We start from the raw sequence: 19,654 nt of genomic DNA, 5'->3' as shown, positions 1-19,654 counted from the left end.
GGTGCGACAGACCTCATAGTAAGCACCTCAAACGATTTGTATTTATTATTTAGGTTAGGGGTAAGGTTAAAGTTTTCATTGTATATTAGTGCGACCCCCCCACCCCTTTTAAGGGGACGGGCAATATGCGCATTCGTATAGTTAGGAGGAGATGCCTCATTTAGCGCAAAAAATTCGTCTGGTTTGAGCCAGGTTTCGCTAAGACCAATGACGTTAAGATTGTTGTCTCTAATGACCTCATTAACTAATAACGTTTTGGGAGACAATGATCTTATGTTTAAAAAGCCCATATTATAAGTATTGGGCTGTTTTGACGAGTTTTTGTTTAAATTATCCGTAGTAGAAATATTAATAATGTTGCGTTTATTATACGTAGTGCACTTTAAATAGTTTCGACCATATCTAGGAATTGATACGACGGGAATTTTCAGATTGTTTGCTTGATGCTGCGATCGACTGAACGCATCATGATTTGCCACCTCAGTAGAATGCATATCTACCCCGGACACATTCACAACAGAAAACACATTATGTGAGTTGTGTGTTATTCTAAGAAAATTGCTATGCGTACAGGAATTATCCAGCCTGGCGCTGGCTAGTTCTAGCTTAACTGACTCCTCACCCGGACTAGCAGGCTCTGTAATTGCCTGTGACCGGGCTTGCTCTAGTGTAGTTAGTCAAATGTGACTTAAACAGTAGTCTATATTCTTAGACAGGATGATGGCGCCTTCCTGGTTAGGGTGAAGGCCGTCCCTCATCAGCAAGCCTGGTTTGCCCCAGAAAGAGGGCCAATTATCAATAAACGTTAGTCCCTGTTGTCTACAGAAGCTAGCCAGCCACTTGTTAAGCGAGACTAATCTGCTATATCTCTCATCATTGCCTCTCGCAGGCAGGGGGCCAGAGACAATTACTCGATGCCTGGACATCTTTCTAGCGAGATCACAAGTCCTGGCTATGTTTCTCTTTGTAATCTCTGACTGTCTCATTCTAGTGTCATTGGAGCCAACGTGTACAACTATATTCGCATAACTAGTGGTGCGATTAGCCTGTCGTACGTGTTTACTAGGCCTGTTGCGAGTTAGCTCCCTAAGATTAGCCTCTATGTCAGGTGCTCGGGCCCCCGGGATGCACTTAATTGTGGCTGGTTTGCTAAGCTTTATGTTTCGGGTGATGGAGTCCCCTATGACTAAGGTGTGGTGCCCGGTAGACTGGGGTGTAGGACTAGCTAAAGAGCTAAATCTATTATGCGTCTCAACCGGTACACCGTAGCTTGTAGGCCGCTTAGGACTGCTACAGGCTGGGCTAGTTAGCTCGCTACAGCTAACGCTAGCAGATGTGTCCGCAACATCTAAAGTTACGAGATTACTCTGCTCTAACTGGCGGACACGGCCCTCTAGCAGAGCCAGCCTCTCCGTGAGTAAGGTGCAAGACGCGCAGGAAGCCATACTCACGGTGTTTTTCTGTCACCGAGTGAAGTTCCTGCTGTCTTCCGAGAAGTCCTGGTCACGGTGTGCAGGAGTAGACTCCTTCTGACCGGCGCCCGGCGACGCCTTTCTCCGCGCTAGCTTCGTTAGCTTAGCAGCTAGCTGCTAGCTAACTGCGGGAGGGGTGGAGAGACAGAGATCGGGTGATTTGCAAGTTAAATAGTACTACTAAATATGTTGAGAAAGTAATAAAGAAAGCTGCAGAACAATTTAAAAGCACACAAATAGAACGATACTTAGCTTTTTCGAAACAGCGAGCAGTCGGCGAGCAGTCACGCACGGTGAACCGGACTTTCAACGTTGTATTTGTGTTAAAAAATATTGGTTGGAAAATGACCAAAATTCAATGGTCAAATCAACGTCAGAACCCAACATTAATTAAATGTCATCAAAAAGCATGTTGTTTCAACGTTGTATTTGTGTTAAAAAATATTGGTTGGAAAATGACCAAAATTCAATGGTAAAATCAACGTCAGAACCCAACATTGATTAAATGTCATCAAAAAGCATGTTGTTTCAACGTTGTATTTGTGCTAAAAAATATTGGTTGGAAAATGACCAAAATTCAATGGTCAAATCCACGTCAAAACCCAACATTGATTAAACGTCATCAAAAAGCATGTTGTTTCAACGTTGTATTTGTGTTAAAAAATATCGGTTGGAAAATGACCAAAATTCAATGGTCAAATCAACGTCAGAACCCAACATTGAATAAACGTTGTCAAAAAGAATGTTGTTTCAATGTATTTGTGTTAAAAAATATCGGATGGAAAATGACCAAAATTCAATGGTCAGATCAACGTCAGAACCCAACATTGATTAAACGTTGTCAAATAACATGTTGTTTCAACGTTGTATTTGTGTTAAAAAATATTGGTTGGAAAATGACCAAAATTCAATGGTCAATCAACGTCAGAACCCAACATTGATTAAACGTCATCAAAAAGCATGTTGTTTCAACGTTGTATTTGTGTTAAAAAATATTGTTTGGAAAATGACCAAAATTCAATGGTCAAATCAACGTCAGAACCCAACATTGATTAAACGTCGTCAAAAAGCATGTTGTTTCAACGTTGTATTTGTGTTAAAAAATATTGTTTGGAAAATGACCAAAATTCAATGGTCAAATCAACGTCAGAACCCAACATTGATTAAACGTCGTCAAAAAGCATGTTGTTTCAACGTTGTAGTTGTGTTAAAAAATATTGGTTGGAAAATGACCAAAATTCAATGGTCAAATCAACGTCAGAACCCAACATTGATTAAACGTTGTCAAAAAGAATGTTGTTTCAATGTATTTGTGTTAAAAAATATCAGATGGAAAATTACCAAAATTCAATGGTCAAATCAACGTCAGAACCCAACATTGATTAAACGTCGTCAAAAAGCATGTTGTTTCAACGTTGTATTTGTGTTAAAACATATTGGTTGGAAAATGACCAAAATTCAATGGTCAATCAACGTCAGAACCCAACATTGATTAAACGTCATCAAAAAGCATGTTGTTTCAACGTTGTATTTGTGTTAAAAATATTGGTTGGAAAATGACCAAAATTCAATGGTCAAATCAACGTCAGAACCCAACATTGATTAAACGTCGTAAAAAAGCAAGTTGTTTCACCGTTGTATTTGTGTTAAAAAATATTGGTTGAAAAATTACCAAAATTCAATGGTCAAATCAATGTCAGAACCCAACATTGATTAAACCTTGTCAAAAAGCATTTTGTTTCAACGTTGTATTTGTGTTAAAAAATATTGGCATGAAAATGACCAAAATTCAATGGTCAAATCAACGTCAGAACCAAACATTGATTAAACCTAGTCAAAAAGCATTTCGTTTCAACGTTGTATTTGTGTTAAAAAAATATTGGTTGGAAAATGACCAAAATTCAATGGGTGAACGTCAGAACCAAACATTGATTAAACGTCGTCAAAAAGCATGTTGTTTCAACGTTGTATTTGTGTTAAAAAATATTGGTTGGAAAATGACCAAAATTCAATGGTTAAATCAACGTCAGAACCCAACATTAATTAAATGTCATCAAAAAGCATGTTGTTTCAACGTTGTATTTGTGTTAAAAAATATTGGTTGGAAAATGACCAAAATTCAATGGTAAAATCAACGTCAGAACCCAACATTGATTAAACATTGTCAAAAAGCATGTTGTTTCAACGTTGTATTTGTGTTAAAAAAATATTGGTTGGAAAATGACCAAAATTCAATGGGTGAACGTCAGAACCAAACATTGATTAAACGTCGTCAAAAAGCATGTTGTTTCAACGTTGTATTTGTGTTAAAAAATATTGGTTGGAAAATGACCAAAATTCAATGGTTAAATCAACGTCAGAACCCAACATTAATTAAATGTCATCAAAAAGCATGTTGTTTCAACGTTGTATTTGTGTTAAAAAATATTGGTTGGAAAATGACCAAAATTCAATGGTAAAATCAACGTCAGAACCCAACATTGATTAAACATTGTCAAAAAGCATGTTGTTTCAACGTTGTATTTGTGTTAAAAAAATATTGGTTGGAAAATGACCAAAATTCAATGGTAAAATCAACGTCAGAACCCAACATTAATTAAATGTCATCAAAAAGCATGTTGTTTCAACATTGTATTTGTGTTAAAAAATATTGGTTGGAAAATGACCAAAATTCAATGGTCAAATCAACGTCAAAACCCAACATTGATTAAACATCATCAAAAAGCATGTTGTTTCAAAGTTGCATTTGTGTTAAAAAATATCGGTTGGAAAATGACCAAAATTCAATGGTCAAATCAACGTCAGAACCCAACATTGAATAAACGTTGTCAAAAAGAATGTTGTTTCAATGTATTTGTGTTAAAAAATATCGGATGGAAAATGACCAAAATTCAATGGTCAAATCAACGCCAGAACCCAACATTGATTAAACGTTGTCAAAGAACATGTTGTTTCAACGTTGTATTTGTGTTAAAAAATATTGGTTGGAAAATGACCAAAATTCAAAGGTCAATCAACGTCAGAACCCAACATTGATTAAACGTCATCAAAAAGCATGTTGTTTCAACGTTGTATTTGTGTTAAAAAATATTGTTTGGAAAATGACCAAAATTCAATGGTCAAATCAACGTCAGAACCCAACATTGATTAAACGTCGTCAAAAAGCATGTTGTTTCAACATTGTAGTTGTGTTAAAAAATATTGGTTGGAAAATGACCAAAATTCAATGGTCAAATCAACGTCAGAACCCAACATTGATTAAACGTTGTCAAAAAGCATGTTGTCTCAATGTTGTATTTGTGTTAAAAGAATATTGGTTGGAAAATGACCAAAATTCAATGGTCAAATCAACGTCAGAACCCAACATTGATTAAACGTTGTCAAAAAGCATGTTGTCTCAACGTTGTATTTGTGTTAAAAAATATTGTTTGGAAAATGACCAAAATTCAATGGTCAAATCAACGTCAGAACCCAACATTGATTAAACGTCGTCAAAAAGCATGTTGTTTCAACATTGTAGTTGTGTTAAAAAATATTGGTTGGAAAATGACCAAAATTCAATGGTCAAATCAACGTCAGAACCCAACATTGATTAAACGTTGTCAAAAAGCATGTTGTCTCAATGTTGTATTTGTGTTAAAAGAATATTGGTTGGAAAATGACCAAAATTCAATGGTCAAATCAACGTCAGAACCCAACATTGATTAAACGTTGTCAAAAAGCATGTTGTCTCAACGTTGTATTTGTGTTAAAAAAATATTGGTTGGAAAATGACCAAAATTCAATGGTCAAATCAACGTCAGAACCCAACATTGATTAAACGTCATCAAAAAACATGTTTCAACGTTGTAGTTGTGTTAAAAAATATTGGTTGAAAAATGACCAAAATTCAATGGTCAAATCAACGTCAGAACCCAACATTGATTAAACGTCGTAAAAAAGCATGTTGTTTCAACGCTGTATTTGTGTTAAAAAATATTGGTTGAAAAATGACCAAAATTCAATGGTCAAATCAACGTCAGAACCCAACATTGATTAAACCTAGTCAAAAAGCATTTTGTTTCAACGCTGTATTTGTGTTAATAAATATTGGCATGAAAATGACCAAAATTCAATGGTCAAATCAACGTCAGAACCAAACATTGATTAAACCTTGTCAAAAAGCATTTCGTTTCAACGTTGTATTTGTGATAAAAAAATATTGGTTAGAAAATGACCAAAATTCAATGAGTGAACGTCAGAACCAAACATTGATTAAACGTCGTCAAAAAGCATGTTATTTCAACGTTGTAGTTGTGTTAAAAAATATTGGTTGAAAAATGACCAAAATTCAATGGTCAAATCAACGTCAGAACCCAACATTGATTAAACGTTGTCAAAAAGCATTTTGTTTTAACGTTGTATTTATGTTGGAAAATTTTTGGTTGGAAAATGACCAAAATTCAATGGTCAAATCAACGTCAGAACCCAACACTGATTAAACGTTGTCAAAAAGCATGTTGTTTCAACGTTGTTTTTTTGTGTTAAAAAATATTGGTTAAAAAATGACCAAAATTCAATGATCAAATCAACGTCAGAACCCAACATTGATTAAACGTCATCAAAAAGAATGATGTTTCAACGTTAAGTTTGAGTTGCTCAATGTCAGAACCTAATTAAACGAATTCTCAACATCGTTTTAATGTCTTGTGCCTGCTGGGTTATGTTGTCATATTTGCTGGCAGACCCGGCGCCCATACAATGCCACCTACTGTGGTTAGAGTGACCTTGTGGTTAGAGTGTCCGCCCTGAGACTGGAAGGTCGTGAGTTCAAACCCCGGCCGAGTCATACCAAAGACTATAAAAATGGGACCCACTGCCTCCCTGCTTGGCACTCAGCATCAAGGGTTGGAACTGGGAATTAAATCACCAAATAATTCTCGAGCGTGGCGCATGCTGCTGCTCACTGCTCCCCTCACCTACCAGGGGGTGAACATGGGGATGGGTCGAATGCAGAGGACAAATTTCACCCCACCTAGTGTGTGTGCGACGATCGTTGGGACTCTAGTCGTAACTAGAGATGTCCGAAAACATCGGACTGCCGATATTATCGACCGATAAATGCTTTAAAATGAAATATCGGAAATTATCGGTATCTGTTTCAAAAAGTAAAATGTATGACTTTTTAAAACGCCGCTGTACGGAGTGGTACACGGACATAGGGAGAAGTATAGAGCGCCAATAAACCTTAAAGGCACTGCCTTTGCATGCCGGCCCAATCACATAATATCGACGGCTTTTCACACACACAAGTGAACGCAAGGCATACTTGGTCAACAGCCATACAGGTCACACTGAGGGTGGCCGTATAAACAACTTTAACACTGTTACAAATATGCGCCACACTGTGAACCCACACCAAACAAGAATGACAAACACATTTCGGGAGAACATCCGCACCGTAACGGAACATAAACACAACAGAACAAATACCCAGAATCCCTTGCAGCACTAACTCTTCCGGGACGCTACAATATACACCCCCTGCTACCCCCTACCCAACAACCATAACACCCACCCCCCCCCCCCCCCCCCCTCCCTCCAAACCCCGCCCACCTCAACCTCCTCATGCAAATTCCAAGCTGCTGTTTTGAGGCATGTTAAAAAAAATAATGCACTTTGTGACTTCAATAACAAATACGGCAGTGTCATGTTGGCATTTTTTTCCCATAATTTGAGTTTATTTATTTTGGAAAACCTTGTTACATTGTTTAATGCATCCAGCGGGGCATCACAACAAAATTAGGCATAATAATGTGTTAATTCCACAACTGTATTTATCAATATCGGTTAATATCGGAATCGGTAATTATGAGTTGGACAATATTGGATATCGGCAAAAAAGCCATTATCGGACATCTCTAGTCGTAGCGTTAAGATACATTTTTCAGAAAGTCCCATCATAATGTGTTATTGAGCAGGGGTTAGTTTGATAATGTTTGTCTTCTTGATTGTATTACTTGATCGAAGTCCTGTGCAGGTAATGACGGGGCCAGGTGTTAATTATAATTTATTTTACTGTCTTTTTACAGGAAAATAAAAATGCACTTAAATAAACCTGAATATGTAGCTTCCATTCCAAGTGTTAAAAGTGATGTCATGATTACAGAACTGTATTAGTCACTTACTTGTGTTTATAATTACTGCCTCACTGTTTGAGGTCACTGCTCTTATATAACAGCCTGACTTCATCAATGATCAATGGTACTGTTTGTCCTATATCATACATTGGTTTCGTGTAAAAGAAAGTATTCTTGGAAGGCCAACTTGAAACAAGTGATGCTTGGCTGAGAGTCGGCTGGATCTGCTGACCTAACAGTGAAGAGGTTAAATTCCTAGTCTGAAAGCTGACAATAAATGCTACTTTTGCTTTTGACACAGGCAATGGCGCCCTCTGCTGCCATGAGTGCTGATTATTTTACTTTCCCAGTACATTTACATGTAAAGGAAGGGAGTTAAAGCCAGAAAATAAGGCCCATTGTAGACTTTAGTTCACTTTTGTTGCAACAGCTGCCATTAGTTAGCACTCTGTCAAAGTGGACTGCGTGTGACGTGCATGTGCCACCATCAACAGATGAAAGTGTAATAAAAAAAAAAGGTTGGACTGTATCACAGAATATCAGACATTTACAGTTATATTGTGCAAAAAAAGTCATAAGTTGGGCAATGCACCACATTTGAACATACAAAAGAAAGGAATATGGCTGATGCAAGAAACCTGATTATATTTTATTCTTGGACATTTAGATGGGGCAAACAAATCAAAAACATCAAGGCAACACATGGAAGCACTTTTTATGGCAGCTTAGCAGAAATGCAGCGATATCATCAGCACTGGGGGGAAATCAGGGGAAAGCTGCAAAAATGTTTCTTCTCCTTCATAAAATGTGAGAGGAATAAACACTGCGTGCAGACAAGATGGAAATAAACATGCATCCTGTGTAACATTGAACACACACAGGCACAGACAGGGCACACGCCAACGGACAGACGTGCAGAACGTAAAGGCTCACAAACACAGTCATGAGTGTATAAAACCACGTGAGCTCCAATAAAACTCGTAAACCCTGCTGGATGCAGAGACAGTAGCTTTTGGAGCAATATGAGACGAATGTTTCATTAAATACTGAAACGGTCTGAAACGGTTTCAATAACTTCATCATCGATGCCAACAGAGGGTGGGAAACTTTCTTTGTAATGTATTTTTTATTTTACAACAATATTTAGGGATGTAAAAAAATTAATGATTTTCGAATGAATCGTGATTCTTATTTTAAATGATTTTTAATTGATAAAATGTTTTAAAAAATCTATTAAAAAAAAATTATATATATATATATATATATATATATATATATATATATATATATATATATATATATATATATATATATATATTTAATCTGTCCTGTACAGTCACTTAGTTAAATGTTTGGGTAGAATTTTACTAAACAAAACCAGTTTTCTTCTAAGTAAAATTTTATCAGAGTTGACCCCAAAAAAGGGACAAGCGGTAGAAAATGGATGGATGGATGGATTTAGGGATGTAAAAAAATGTACGATTTTCGAATGAATCGCAATTCTTTTTTTAAATGATTTTTAATTGATAAAATGTTTTAAAAAATCGATAAAAAATAAATTATATATATATATATATATATATATAATATATATATATATATATTATATATATATATATATATATATATATATATATATATATATATATATATATATATTAATCTGTCCTGTACAGTCACTTAGTTAAATATTTGGGTAGAATTTTACTAAACAAAACCATTTTTCTTCTAAGTAAAATTTTATCAGAGTTGACACCAAAAAAGGGACAAGCGGTAGAAAATGGATAGATGGATGGAGGAATACAGTTAATCACAGAACCGGCACCCAATGTTATTAAAAAAGTATTGATTTTCTATCGAAAATAGTTATGAATCGAGAATTGATTCTGAATTAAATAGTTACCCCCCAAGAATAATTAAGAATGTATTTGTGTGGGTGGCTCTCTCTCTCTCTCTCTCTCTCTCTCTCCTCTCTCTCTCTCTCTCTCTCTCTCTCTCTCTCTCTCTCTCTCTCTCTCTCTCTCTCTCTCTCTCTCAATTCATTTGCAATTTCAATTTGAAGGGGCTTTATTGACATGGGAAACATACGTTTACATTGCCAAAGCCAGCATTAAAACACAATCAAAACAATTAAAATGTATCAAAATTAAACACCTATCAAAATTAAAAACTATGTACAATCAAAATATGGGTTATTATTATAAAGAAATCTGTGGACAGAGTCTCTCTCTCTCTCTCTCTCCTCTCTCTCTCTCTCTCTCTCTCTCTCTCTCTCTCTTTCTCTCTCTCTCTCTCTCTCTCTCTCTCTCTCTCTCTCTCTCTCTCTTTTCTCTCCCCAGTAGTTTAGTATGAGGTAGTAGGTAGGTAAAGATAACACACGTATGCCTGTGTGTACCAAAAGTACACCGACTGCATATTTTTGTGCTCTTTGTATAGAGTTGTACTCTCATCGGCCACATGTTTAGCTACACCTGCATAATACAATGAGATCAATTGCAAGAGCTATTAAAATGTCAACCTAGCTATAAAGATACTGCTTTGTGTTTATTGTTATTTTTATACAGAATATAAGGTAAACATTTTTTACTCTTATTTATGTTATTCTATTTTCAATTAGGGCTGGGCATCATTTCCCAAATCGATTCGAATTTTGATTAGATTCAATTAAATTCGATTTGATATGTACTTAAATACTGAAAATATCTCAAATCTGTACCAAAATATAAATTTACTGTGGAGGGAAGTGCGTCAGTGTTCCTGCAGGAGCAAAGGTCACCGCCTCTGGCAATGGTGCCGAGGGCGGCGCACCATCAGCTAGGGGACGGCGAGACACAGCTGGCAGGTGATTAGATTGCACAGGTGGTACGTGTTGGTCTAATCAGCTGTTGTCTTTAACAGTGAGCGGCCGGCGGAGGAAGAGGAAGAGAGACTGGAGAATAGCTACACGCAAAGACTGTGTTGAAAAATCTGCATGGAAAAAAATACAACTCTGGTAAAACGGCATGCCTGGCTCTTGTGACTTGATATCCGTGGAACGGGTAGGGATCGACTTCCACATTTACTTTTTGAACTCTTCACCATTACGAATTTTGGATAACTTCCTCAAAGGTGTCGAAAGTGCAATTTTGAAATGAGAAAGGAATTGCAGGTGAAAATGTTAGGAATATGCCGATCGAGCCGCCACAGATCACTATCGACTGATATTGGAGAAAAGGTATGTGATTGCCATTGCCGATAAATGCTTTTTATTGCCTTCTGGTTGACATTATCTATTTTTAGTCCCTCTGCGACAAGTGGCTGATGAGCGGCTAACAGCTAATTATGTGTCTCAATACACAGTGTGGAGTCGCTTCCCTACGCTAATAATAATCACTTCCATTGCAGCAAATAAACTGCATTCCTTAGTATCTTAAGCATTAATATCAATTATCATTATCACTGTAGGACGAGACTAAACATGTTACAAACCGACAGCAAACCAGGAGCTAAGCTAATCGCTAAGCTAGCTTTAAAGAACACCAAGAAATACCTGTAAGTGCGTAGTAAACTCTCAGAAGTCTAGATTAAATTTCTTCGAATAATTTTTTTATCGTTTTTGTCAATGTTTACAAACTCGAATGAAATCCCTGCGCACAGGAGGACTGTGAGGGCAAAACCCAATTGATTTAAATGAATAGTAGATTTTAGTTGTTGCTTTTTGTTTCGTTATAGCAGTGTGGTTTGACTACCACTAATGGTACGCGGGCTCCATCTAGTGGTATGCCAGAGACTCACTTAATTAAATATTCAAACACAGTGTTACTGTTCAAACTGTGTTTAGTGTTACAGTGGCCCAAACATATTAAATATACCTGTTAAATAAAACCTCTGGCTTGTTTTTAATGAATACTTACATAGGCCTAATATGCTAATGTATTTTAATGTTGGTCATTATGGTGGTACTTGGAGAGCCAAGTTTTTTCTGCATTATTGTATAATATTGACTTTGTTTGACTCAAATAATTGAATCTAATGAAATAAATATAGGAAGTGTATATATGGCATACTTGCCAACCCTCCCGGATTTTCCGGGAGACTCCCGAAATTCAGCGCCTCTCCCGAAAACCTCCCGGGACAAATTTTCTCCCGAAAATCTCCCGAAATTCAGGCGGACTCAGGTCCTCCACAATATAAAAAAGCGTACCTGCCCAATCACGTTATAACTATAGAATGATGGAGGGCGAGTTCTTGGTTTCTTATGTGGGTTTATTGTTAGGCAGTTTCATTAACGTCCTCCCAGCGTGGCAACAACACACAACAACAGCAGTCACTTTTTTGTATACCGTAAAGCAGTTCGTCTGCCGTAAACAGCAATGTTGTGACACTCTTAAACAGGACAATACTGCCATCTAGTGCATTTGATGAAAGCGCTTTTGTGCGTGCCACACATCAATGCATCATCAGAGAAGGTGTTCAGCATGGTTCGAAAAATAGTGACAGAGAATAGAACAAGGATGGACAATTCAACCCTTAACTCAACAATGAGTAGATGAGTGTTATGTGTGTGTATATGTGTAAATAAATGAACACTGAAATTCAAGTATTTATTTTATATATATATATAATAAAATAAAAATATATATATATATATATATATATATATATATATATATATATATATATATATATATATATATATAGCTAGAATTCACTGAACGTCAAGTATTTCTTATATACCGGTATATATATATATTTATATATATATATATATGTCTTAATAAGGTTATCCAAAAAATAGTGCTCGATACCGTAGTAGAGCGCAATATATGTATGTGTGGGGAAAAAAAAAATATCACAAGACTATTTCATCTCTACAGGCCTGTTTCATGAGGGGGGGTACCCTCAATCATCAGGAGATTTTAATGGGAGCATTCGCATACCATGGTTTATATAGGGCACAGAGTGGGTGGGTACAGGCTGGCGTAGGGGCGTGGTGATTGGCTCATGTGTTACCTAGGAGGTGTTTCCGTCTATGGCGGCATGCTGTTACAATTTCGCTGCGCTTGTTGAGGGATGACAGGTCTGGACGGTAAATAATAAACAGTTTCTCTTTCAAGTATAGGTTGCATCTTTTATTACCACTATTGTAAGGTGTGCTGGATGCAAGAATTTGCCATGTTATTGAATATTCAACATTATTGTCTTTGAGGTCCCAAATGTGTTTGCTGAGTTCTGTGGTATTTCGCAGGTTTTGGTTCCTGAAAGAAGCCTTGTGATTGTTCCATCTGGTTTTTGAATTCTCCCTCGGTTAATCCTACATATGTGTCGGATGTGTTAATGTCCTTGCGTATTACCTTAGATTGGTAGACAACTGATGTTTGTAAGCACCCCCCGTTGAGAGGGCAATCAGGTTTCTTTCGACAGTTACAGCCTTTGTTGGTTTTGGAGTCGCTCTGTCCGGGGGCCGACGGCTCATTTGCAATTGTTTTGTTGTGGTTTGAGATGATTTGTCGTATATTGTTCATGCAGCTGTAGCTCAATTTAATGTTGTTCTTGTTGAATACTTTTCTTAGGGTGTTGTCTTTGGGAAAGTGTTTGTCAATCAGATTGAGGAATTTGTGTCCAATGTTAGTTGAGACGTTTTTGCTGTATGGGGGGTTGTACCAGATGATGTCGTTTCGTTTTCTGTTCTTTTTTGGCTGGTTCCTGGCGTGGGTTTCATAGGTGAGGGTGAAATTGTATCCGCTTTCATCAAGGGCTTTTGGGTACGGGGGGTTGCTTGGTCAAATTCAGCTTTGCTAGATGACAGCATCGATAGCCTTTTATTGATTCCGGTAGGTATTCTTTTCGTGGTGGTGGGTGGGTGGTTGCTGTCATGGTGCACGTATTGGAGTGTTGTGTTGGGTTTCGTGAATGGTTGGTAGCTGTTATTTCTCAGGTTGAAAGTGACGTCAAGGAAGTTGACGGTTTGCTTGTTGGCTTCAATCGTGATCCGTAGGTCGTTCTCTTTGAAAATTTGGCATATGCGCTTCTTGGTATTCTCGCTGCTCCTTGGCGAGGCGCGGCACACTGTCAGTCCGTCGTCACGGTAAATACCAAGGTTCAGATTGAGGCTAGCGAGCTGGGAGAGGAGGAAACTCCCAACGAGTTCACACGTTTCTGCTCCGTCAAAACTTCCCATAGTGACGTCAAATGTTGCATTGCCATGGTGTACTGTTGTGGATGAGAATGGAGTTTTTTGCGTGGATGATGATGTTTCTTTCGTTGCCTGTGATTGAGTCGTAGTCTGAGGCGAAGTCTAGTGCTTGAGTCAGTAGGTCTTGCGTGATGGAAGGGTAAAATTATTCGATATCAAAGGAGATAAAGTTGTGCTGTTGTTTGTCTTGGATGTTGTTGAACCATTTGATTACTGCTGCTGTATTTCTCCATTGGTTGAGTGGTGTTTTGTCCTTGATTTTTGTGTTGACTCTGTCCAGGATTATTTTGCTGATTTTTCCTATTTCAGATTTAGTTGGGTTTATTAGTCGGCATGTTGGGTTATTTGCGAAGTTGGGTTTGTGTCCTTCAATGTGATGAAGGCTTCCTTGTTGGCTGTGGCGTCCACCCTGTCCTCAATGTCCAGTTCAGCCGCGATCCTTTTATTTTCCAGGTGGATGTTCTGTAAGGTGTTGGGTTGCGCTTTTTTGTATGATTTGGTGATGCTTCTGCCCAGTAAGGTGTGATGTTCTGGTATGTCCATTCTGTAGAAGTTTGTGGTTTTATCGGCAGCTATGATGAGGTTGTTTACTTTCTTGATGCGCTCCTTGTCATTTTTCAGCTTGGTGAGGAGTGGGTTGCGGATTGCCTTGAATTTGACTGATTGTATCATTTTGAGCATGTCGTTCTCAAAATCCTTTAGTTCCTCAACTGTGGGTGGGTTCTTAATACCACAGAACTCAGCAAACACATTTGGGACCTCAAAGACAATAATGTTGAATATTCAATAACATGGCAAATTCTTGCATTCAGCACACCTTACAATAGTGGTAATAAAAGATGCAACCTATGCTTGAAAGAGAAACTGTTTATTATTTACCGTCCAGACCTGTCATCCCTCAACAAGCGCAGCGAAATTGTAACAGCATGCCGCCATAGACGGAAACACCTCCTAGGTAACACATGAGCCAATCACCACGCCCCTACGCCAGCCTGTACCCACCCACTCTGTGCCCTATATAAACCATGGTATGCGAATGCTCCCATTAAAATCTCCTGATGATTGAGGGTACCCCCCCTCATGAAACAGGCCTGTAGAGATGAAATAGTCTTGTGATTTTTTTTCCCCACACATACATATATTGCGCTCTACTACGGTATCGAGCACTATTTTTTGGATAACCTTATTAAGACATATACTCCGCTCCAAATTGACATTTGTTGAGCACTGTACGACGATCAGAAATGGAAAAATTCAACATCGACTACTCCACGAAGAACATTCCCATACCCGCGCAGACTACAAGCTAAGGCTCATAGAAAAGACGGAACACTTCCTAAGAAGGATGCGGTGGAAAGCACATTTTTTCCTCCACCCTGAAACAAAAGGAACGCAAAAGAAAACTTACGGATTCAAATATACCAAGAACCCACCCACAGTTGAGGAACTAAAGGATTTTGAGAACGACATGCTCAAAATGATACAATCAGTCAAATTCAAGCCAATCCGCAGCCCACTCCTCACCAAGCTGAAAAATGACAAGGAGCACATCAAGAAAGTAAACAACCTCATCATAGCTGCCGATAAAACCACAAACTTCTACAGAATGGACATACCAGAACATCACACCTTACTGGGCAGAAGCATCACCAAATCATACAAAAAAGCGCAACCCAACACCTTACAGAACATCCACCTGGAAAATAAAAGGATCGCGGCTGAACTGGACATTGAGGACAGGGTGGACACCACAGCCAACAAGGAAGCCTTCATCACATTGAAGGATCACAAACCCAACTTCGCAAATAACCCAACATGCCGACTAATAAACCCAACTAAATCTGAAATAGGAAAAATCAGCAAAATAATCCTGGACAGAGTCAACACAAAAATCAAGGACAAAACACCACTCAACCAATGGAGAAATACAGCAGCAGTAATCAAATGGTTCAACAACATCCAAGACAAACAACAGCACAACTTTATCTCCTTTGATATCGAAGAATTTTACCCTTCCATCACGCAAGACCTACTGACTCAAGCACTAGACTTCGCCTCAGGGGCGGTATAGCTCGGTTGGTAGAGCGGCCGTGCCAGCAACTTGAGGGTTGCAGGTTCGATCCCCGCTTCCGCCATCCTAGTCACTGCCGTTGTGTCCTTGGGCAAGACACTTTACCCACCTGCTCCCAGTGCCACCCACACTGGTTTAAATGTAACTTAGATACTGGGTTTCACAATGTAAAGCGCTTTGAGTCACTTGAGAAAAAGCGCTATATAAATGTAATTCACTTCACTTCACTTCACTCAGACTACGACTCAATCACAGGCAACGAAAGAAACATCATCATCCACGCAAAAAACTCCATTCTCATCCACAACAGTACACCATGGCAAAAAAAGAACAATGCAACATTTGACGTCACTATGGGAAGTTTTGACGGAGCAGAAACGTGTGAACTCGTTGGGAGTTTCCTCCTCTCCCAGCTCGCTAGCCTCAATCTGAACCTTGTATTTACCGTGATGACGGACTGGCAGTGTGCCGCGCCTCGCCAAGGAGCAGCGAGAATACCAAGAATCGCATATGCCAAATTTTCAAAGAGAACGGCCTACGGATCACGATTGAAGCCAACAAGCAAACCGTCAACTTCCTTGACGTCACTTTCAACCTGAGAAATAACAGCTACCAACCATTCACGAAACCCAACACAACACTCCAATACGTGCACCATGACAGCAACCACCCACCCACCACCACGAAAAGAATACCTACCGGAATCAATAAAAGCCTATCGATGCTGTCATCTAGCAAAGCTGAATTTGACCAAGCAACCCCCCCGTACCAAAAAGCCCTTGATGAAAGCGGATACAATTTCACCCTCACCTATGAACCCACGCCAGGAAACCAGCCAAAAAAGAACAGAAAACGAAACGACATCATCTGGTACAACCCCCCATACAGCAAAAACGTCTCAACTAACATTGGACACAAATTCCTCAATCTGATTGACAAACACTTTCCCAAAGACAACACCCTAAGAAAAGTATTCAACAAGAACAACATTAAATTGAGCTACAGCTGCATGAACAATATACGACAAATCATCTCAAACCACAACAAAACAATTGCAAATGAGCCGTCGGCCCCCGGACAGAGCGACTCCAAAACCAACAAAGGCTGTAACTGTCGAAAGAAACCTGATTGCCCTCTCAACGGGGGGTGCTTACAAACATCAGTTGTCTACCAATCTAAGGTAATACGCAAGGACATTAACACATCCGACACATATGTAGGATTAACCGAGGGAGAATTCAAAACCAGATGGAACAATCACAAGGCTTCTTTCAGGAACCAAAACCTGCGAAATACCACAGAACTCAGCAAACACATTTGGGACCTCAAAGACAATAATGTTGAATATTCAATAACATGGCAAATTCTTGCATCCAGCACACCTTACAATAGTGGTAATAAAAGATGCAACCTATGCTTGAAAGAGAAACTGTTTATTATTTACCGTCCAGACCTGTCATCCCTCAACAAGCGCAGCGAAATTGTAACAGCATGCCGCCATAGACGGAAACACCTCCTAGGTAACACATGAGCCAATCACCACGCCCCTACACCAGCCTGTACCCACCCACTCTGTGCCCTATATAAACCATGGTATGCGAATGCTCCCATTAAAATCTCCTGATGATTGAGGGTACCCCCCCTCATGAAACAGGCCTGTAGAGATGAAATAGTCTTGTGATTTTTTTCCCCCCACACATACATATATATATATATATATATATATATATATATATATATATATATATATATATATATATATGAAATACTTGACTTGGTGAATTCTAGCTGTAAATATACTCCTCCCCTTTTAGCCACGCCCCCGCCCCACCCCGACCACGCCCACCCCCACCCCCTCCCCCCACCTCCCGAAATCGGAGGTCTCAAGGTTGGCAAGTATGATATATTGTGTTGATATTGTTAAACTGTCATCAGCATTCGTCATAAATAAATGGAAACATTTACAGTAAATACTCATGGATGATCGGAATTGGCAGCATACAACAATCGGAACATCCCTAGAAAGTGAACTTGTATTGCAACATTCCATCACTGAAAATAGCATTAAGATGGTGTGTTTAGATTATTTTCTGGTACGTCCCCCCGGGAAGAAGAAAACATTTTGTATACAAATTGCTGTACTAAGGATGGTTTATTGTTTTAAAAGTTAAAGTTAAAGTACCACTGATAGTCACACACACACTCGGTGTGGTGAAATTATCCTCTGCATTTGACCCATCTCCTTGTTCCACCCCCTGAGAGGTGAGGGGAGAAGTGAGCAGCAGCTCTGGAATCATTATGGTGATTTAACCCCCAATCCCAACCCTTGATGCTGAGTGCCAAGCAGGGAGGTAATGGGTCCCATATTTATAGTCTTTGGTATGACTCGGCCGGGATTGAACTCACGACCTACCGATCTCAGGGCGGACACTCTAACCACAAGGCCACTGAGCAGGTTTTCCTCTAGTTTTGCCGTTTACTCACTCCAGAGAGAACAAACATGTTGGATTTTTTGGTCATGGACACAATTTAGAATTTAATTCTGGATCAATAGTTACCGATTGACAAGAATGAAAAGAACACCTAAAGAAAGGAAGCTCAAGTGAGAAAACCCAGAGACTGACTTTAGACTTGAAGTTGACATATTCCGTTTGTAAAATTAATTGATAATAGGAACTCTCTCTTAGACACCAAGTTTTATTTAAAACAGCAATTGCAATGTGTGGCTTTTGAACTACTACAGTATTCATTCATTCTTGGGATGATGAGACGTGTTCCTGCATAGAGTCAGTATCAGATAACTGCTTTGCCTTACCACAATCCTACTAACACCGTTCTTTTATCAAACAATATAAAAGCATTTGAACAAATCACAGAGGAATTCAGAACTTCTTTGCGTTCCAGCCCTAATGACCATCATCACCAGAAATCCTACCTGTGGCTGTAGATATGCCAAGAATCCTGCATGCAATCTCCACCACAGTCCACCAAACGCTCCCCATGACCGTCGGCAGTATTAGTCCCGCTAAATAAAAAAAATAAAAAAATAAACCTTCTAATGCTATCTGAAGTAATTGATAATCAGGAAGTAATTAGGGTGACATTCTAGAAACATAGCTGAATGTTACTCGGACGACGAGGTATGTGTTAAAAGTCTGAGAGTTGTGATGTGACGCCTGAAGCCTCTTAGCCTGTTGCGGTTCTAACTTGGGGTTTGTGACTCAATAATGACTTGGTTGTTAATCAGTCACACACACACACGCACACACGCGTGCACACACATGCACATACACACACTCATTGGTAGTGGTGGTAGGATAAGGATCAGTAGGATGCAGTGCAATTGTACGTCATGACCGCCAAAAAAAAAATTCATTCAGAACTAAGCATTATCACTTGTGAAAAATTTAACGGGTTGTGTCGCTAATTCTTTAGTTGCAGGCCATTTCATGGTTGACGGAGGAGGGTTGATACAATTTTTGGATTCTGGTTTCAGGGAGTCAAGTTCCTTGAACATCCAAACGGCAAACAAAGACATACTCCGCTTTATGAAGTAGAAAAGCATAGTTGGAATGCTACTACATTCTTGGTCCATTTGTTTGTTTGCAGGCTTACTTCTTAGAATGATGTTTAGGACTAAAGAGAAATTGTCACGATCGGGGGGTCGAAGCTTGCTGCGGGGTCGTTCTCCCAGGAATGCAGACGAACCACTCCGGACATGGCGTGTAGGTAAAAACATGATTTATTTCTTAAACTACCAACGTAGTACCAACAAAATGGAACACAAGGCGAAGGTACAACGTGTTGATCGCACTTG

General features: G+C 38.9%; 1 protein-coding gene across 1 annotated transcript in view; it reads right to left on the bottom strand.

Moving 5' to 3' along the window:
* Positions 1 to 18,839, bottom strand: part of tmem72 (transmembrane protein 72) — a 31,616-nt gene extending 12,777 nt beyond the window's left edge. Inside the window, exon 1 of the mRNA XM_061959211.1 lies at positions 18,773 to 18,839. Within this exon, the coding sequence (XP_061815195.1) occupies positions 18,773 to 18,839 (67 nt within the window). The remainder of the gene's footprint in view (positions 1 to 18,772) is intronic.
* Between the last annotated feature and the right edge of the window lie 815 nt (positions 18,840 to 19,654).

This window comes from Nerophis lumbriciformis, linkage group LG02, assembly GCF_033978685.3.
Source record: "Nerophis lumbriciformis linkage group LG02, RoL_Nlum_v2.1, whole genome shotgun sequence".
Lineage (NCBI taxonomy): Eukaryota > Metazoa > Chordata > Actinopteri > Syngnathiformes > Syngnathidae > Nerophis > Nerophis lumbriciformis.
The sequence above is the reverse complement of the archived record's forward strand: the minus strand, read 5'-3'. Positions and strand labels throughout refer to the sequence as shown.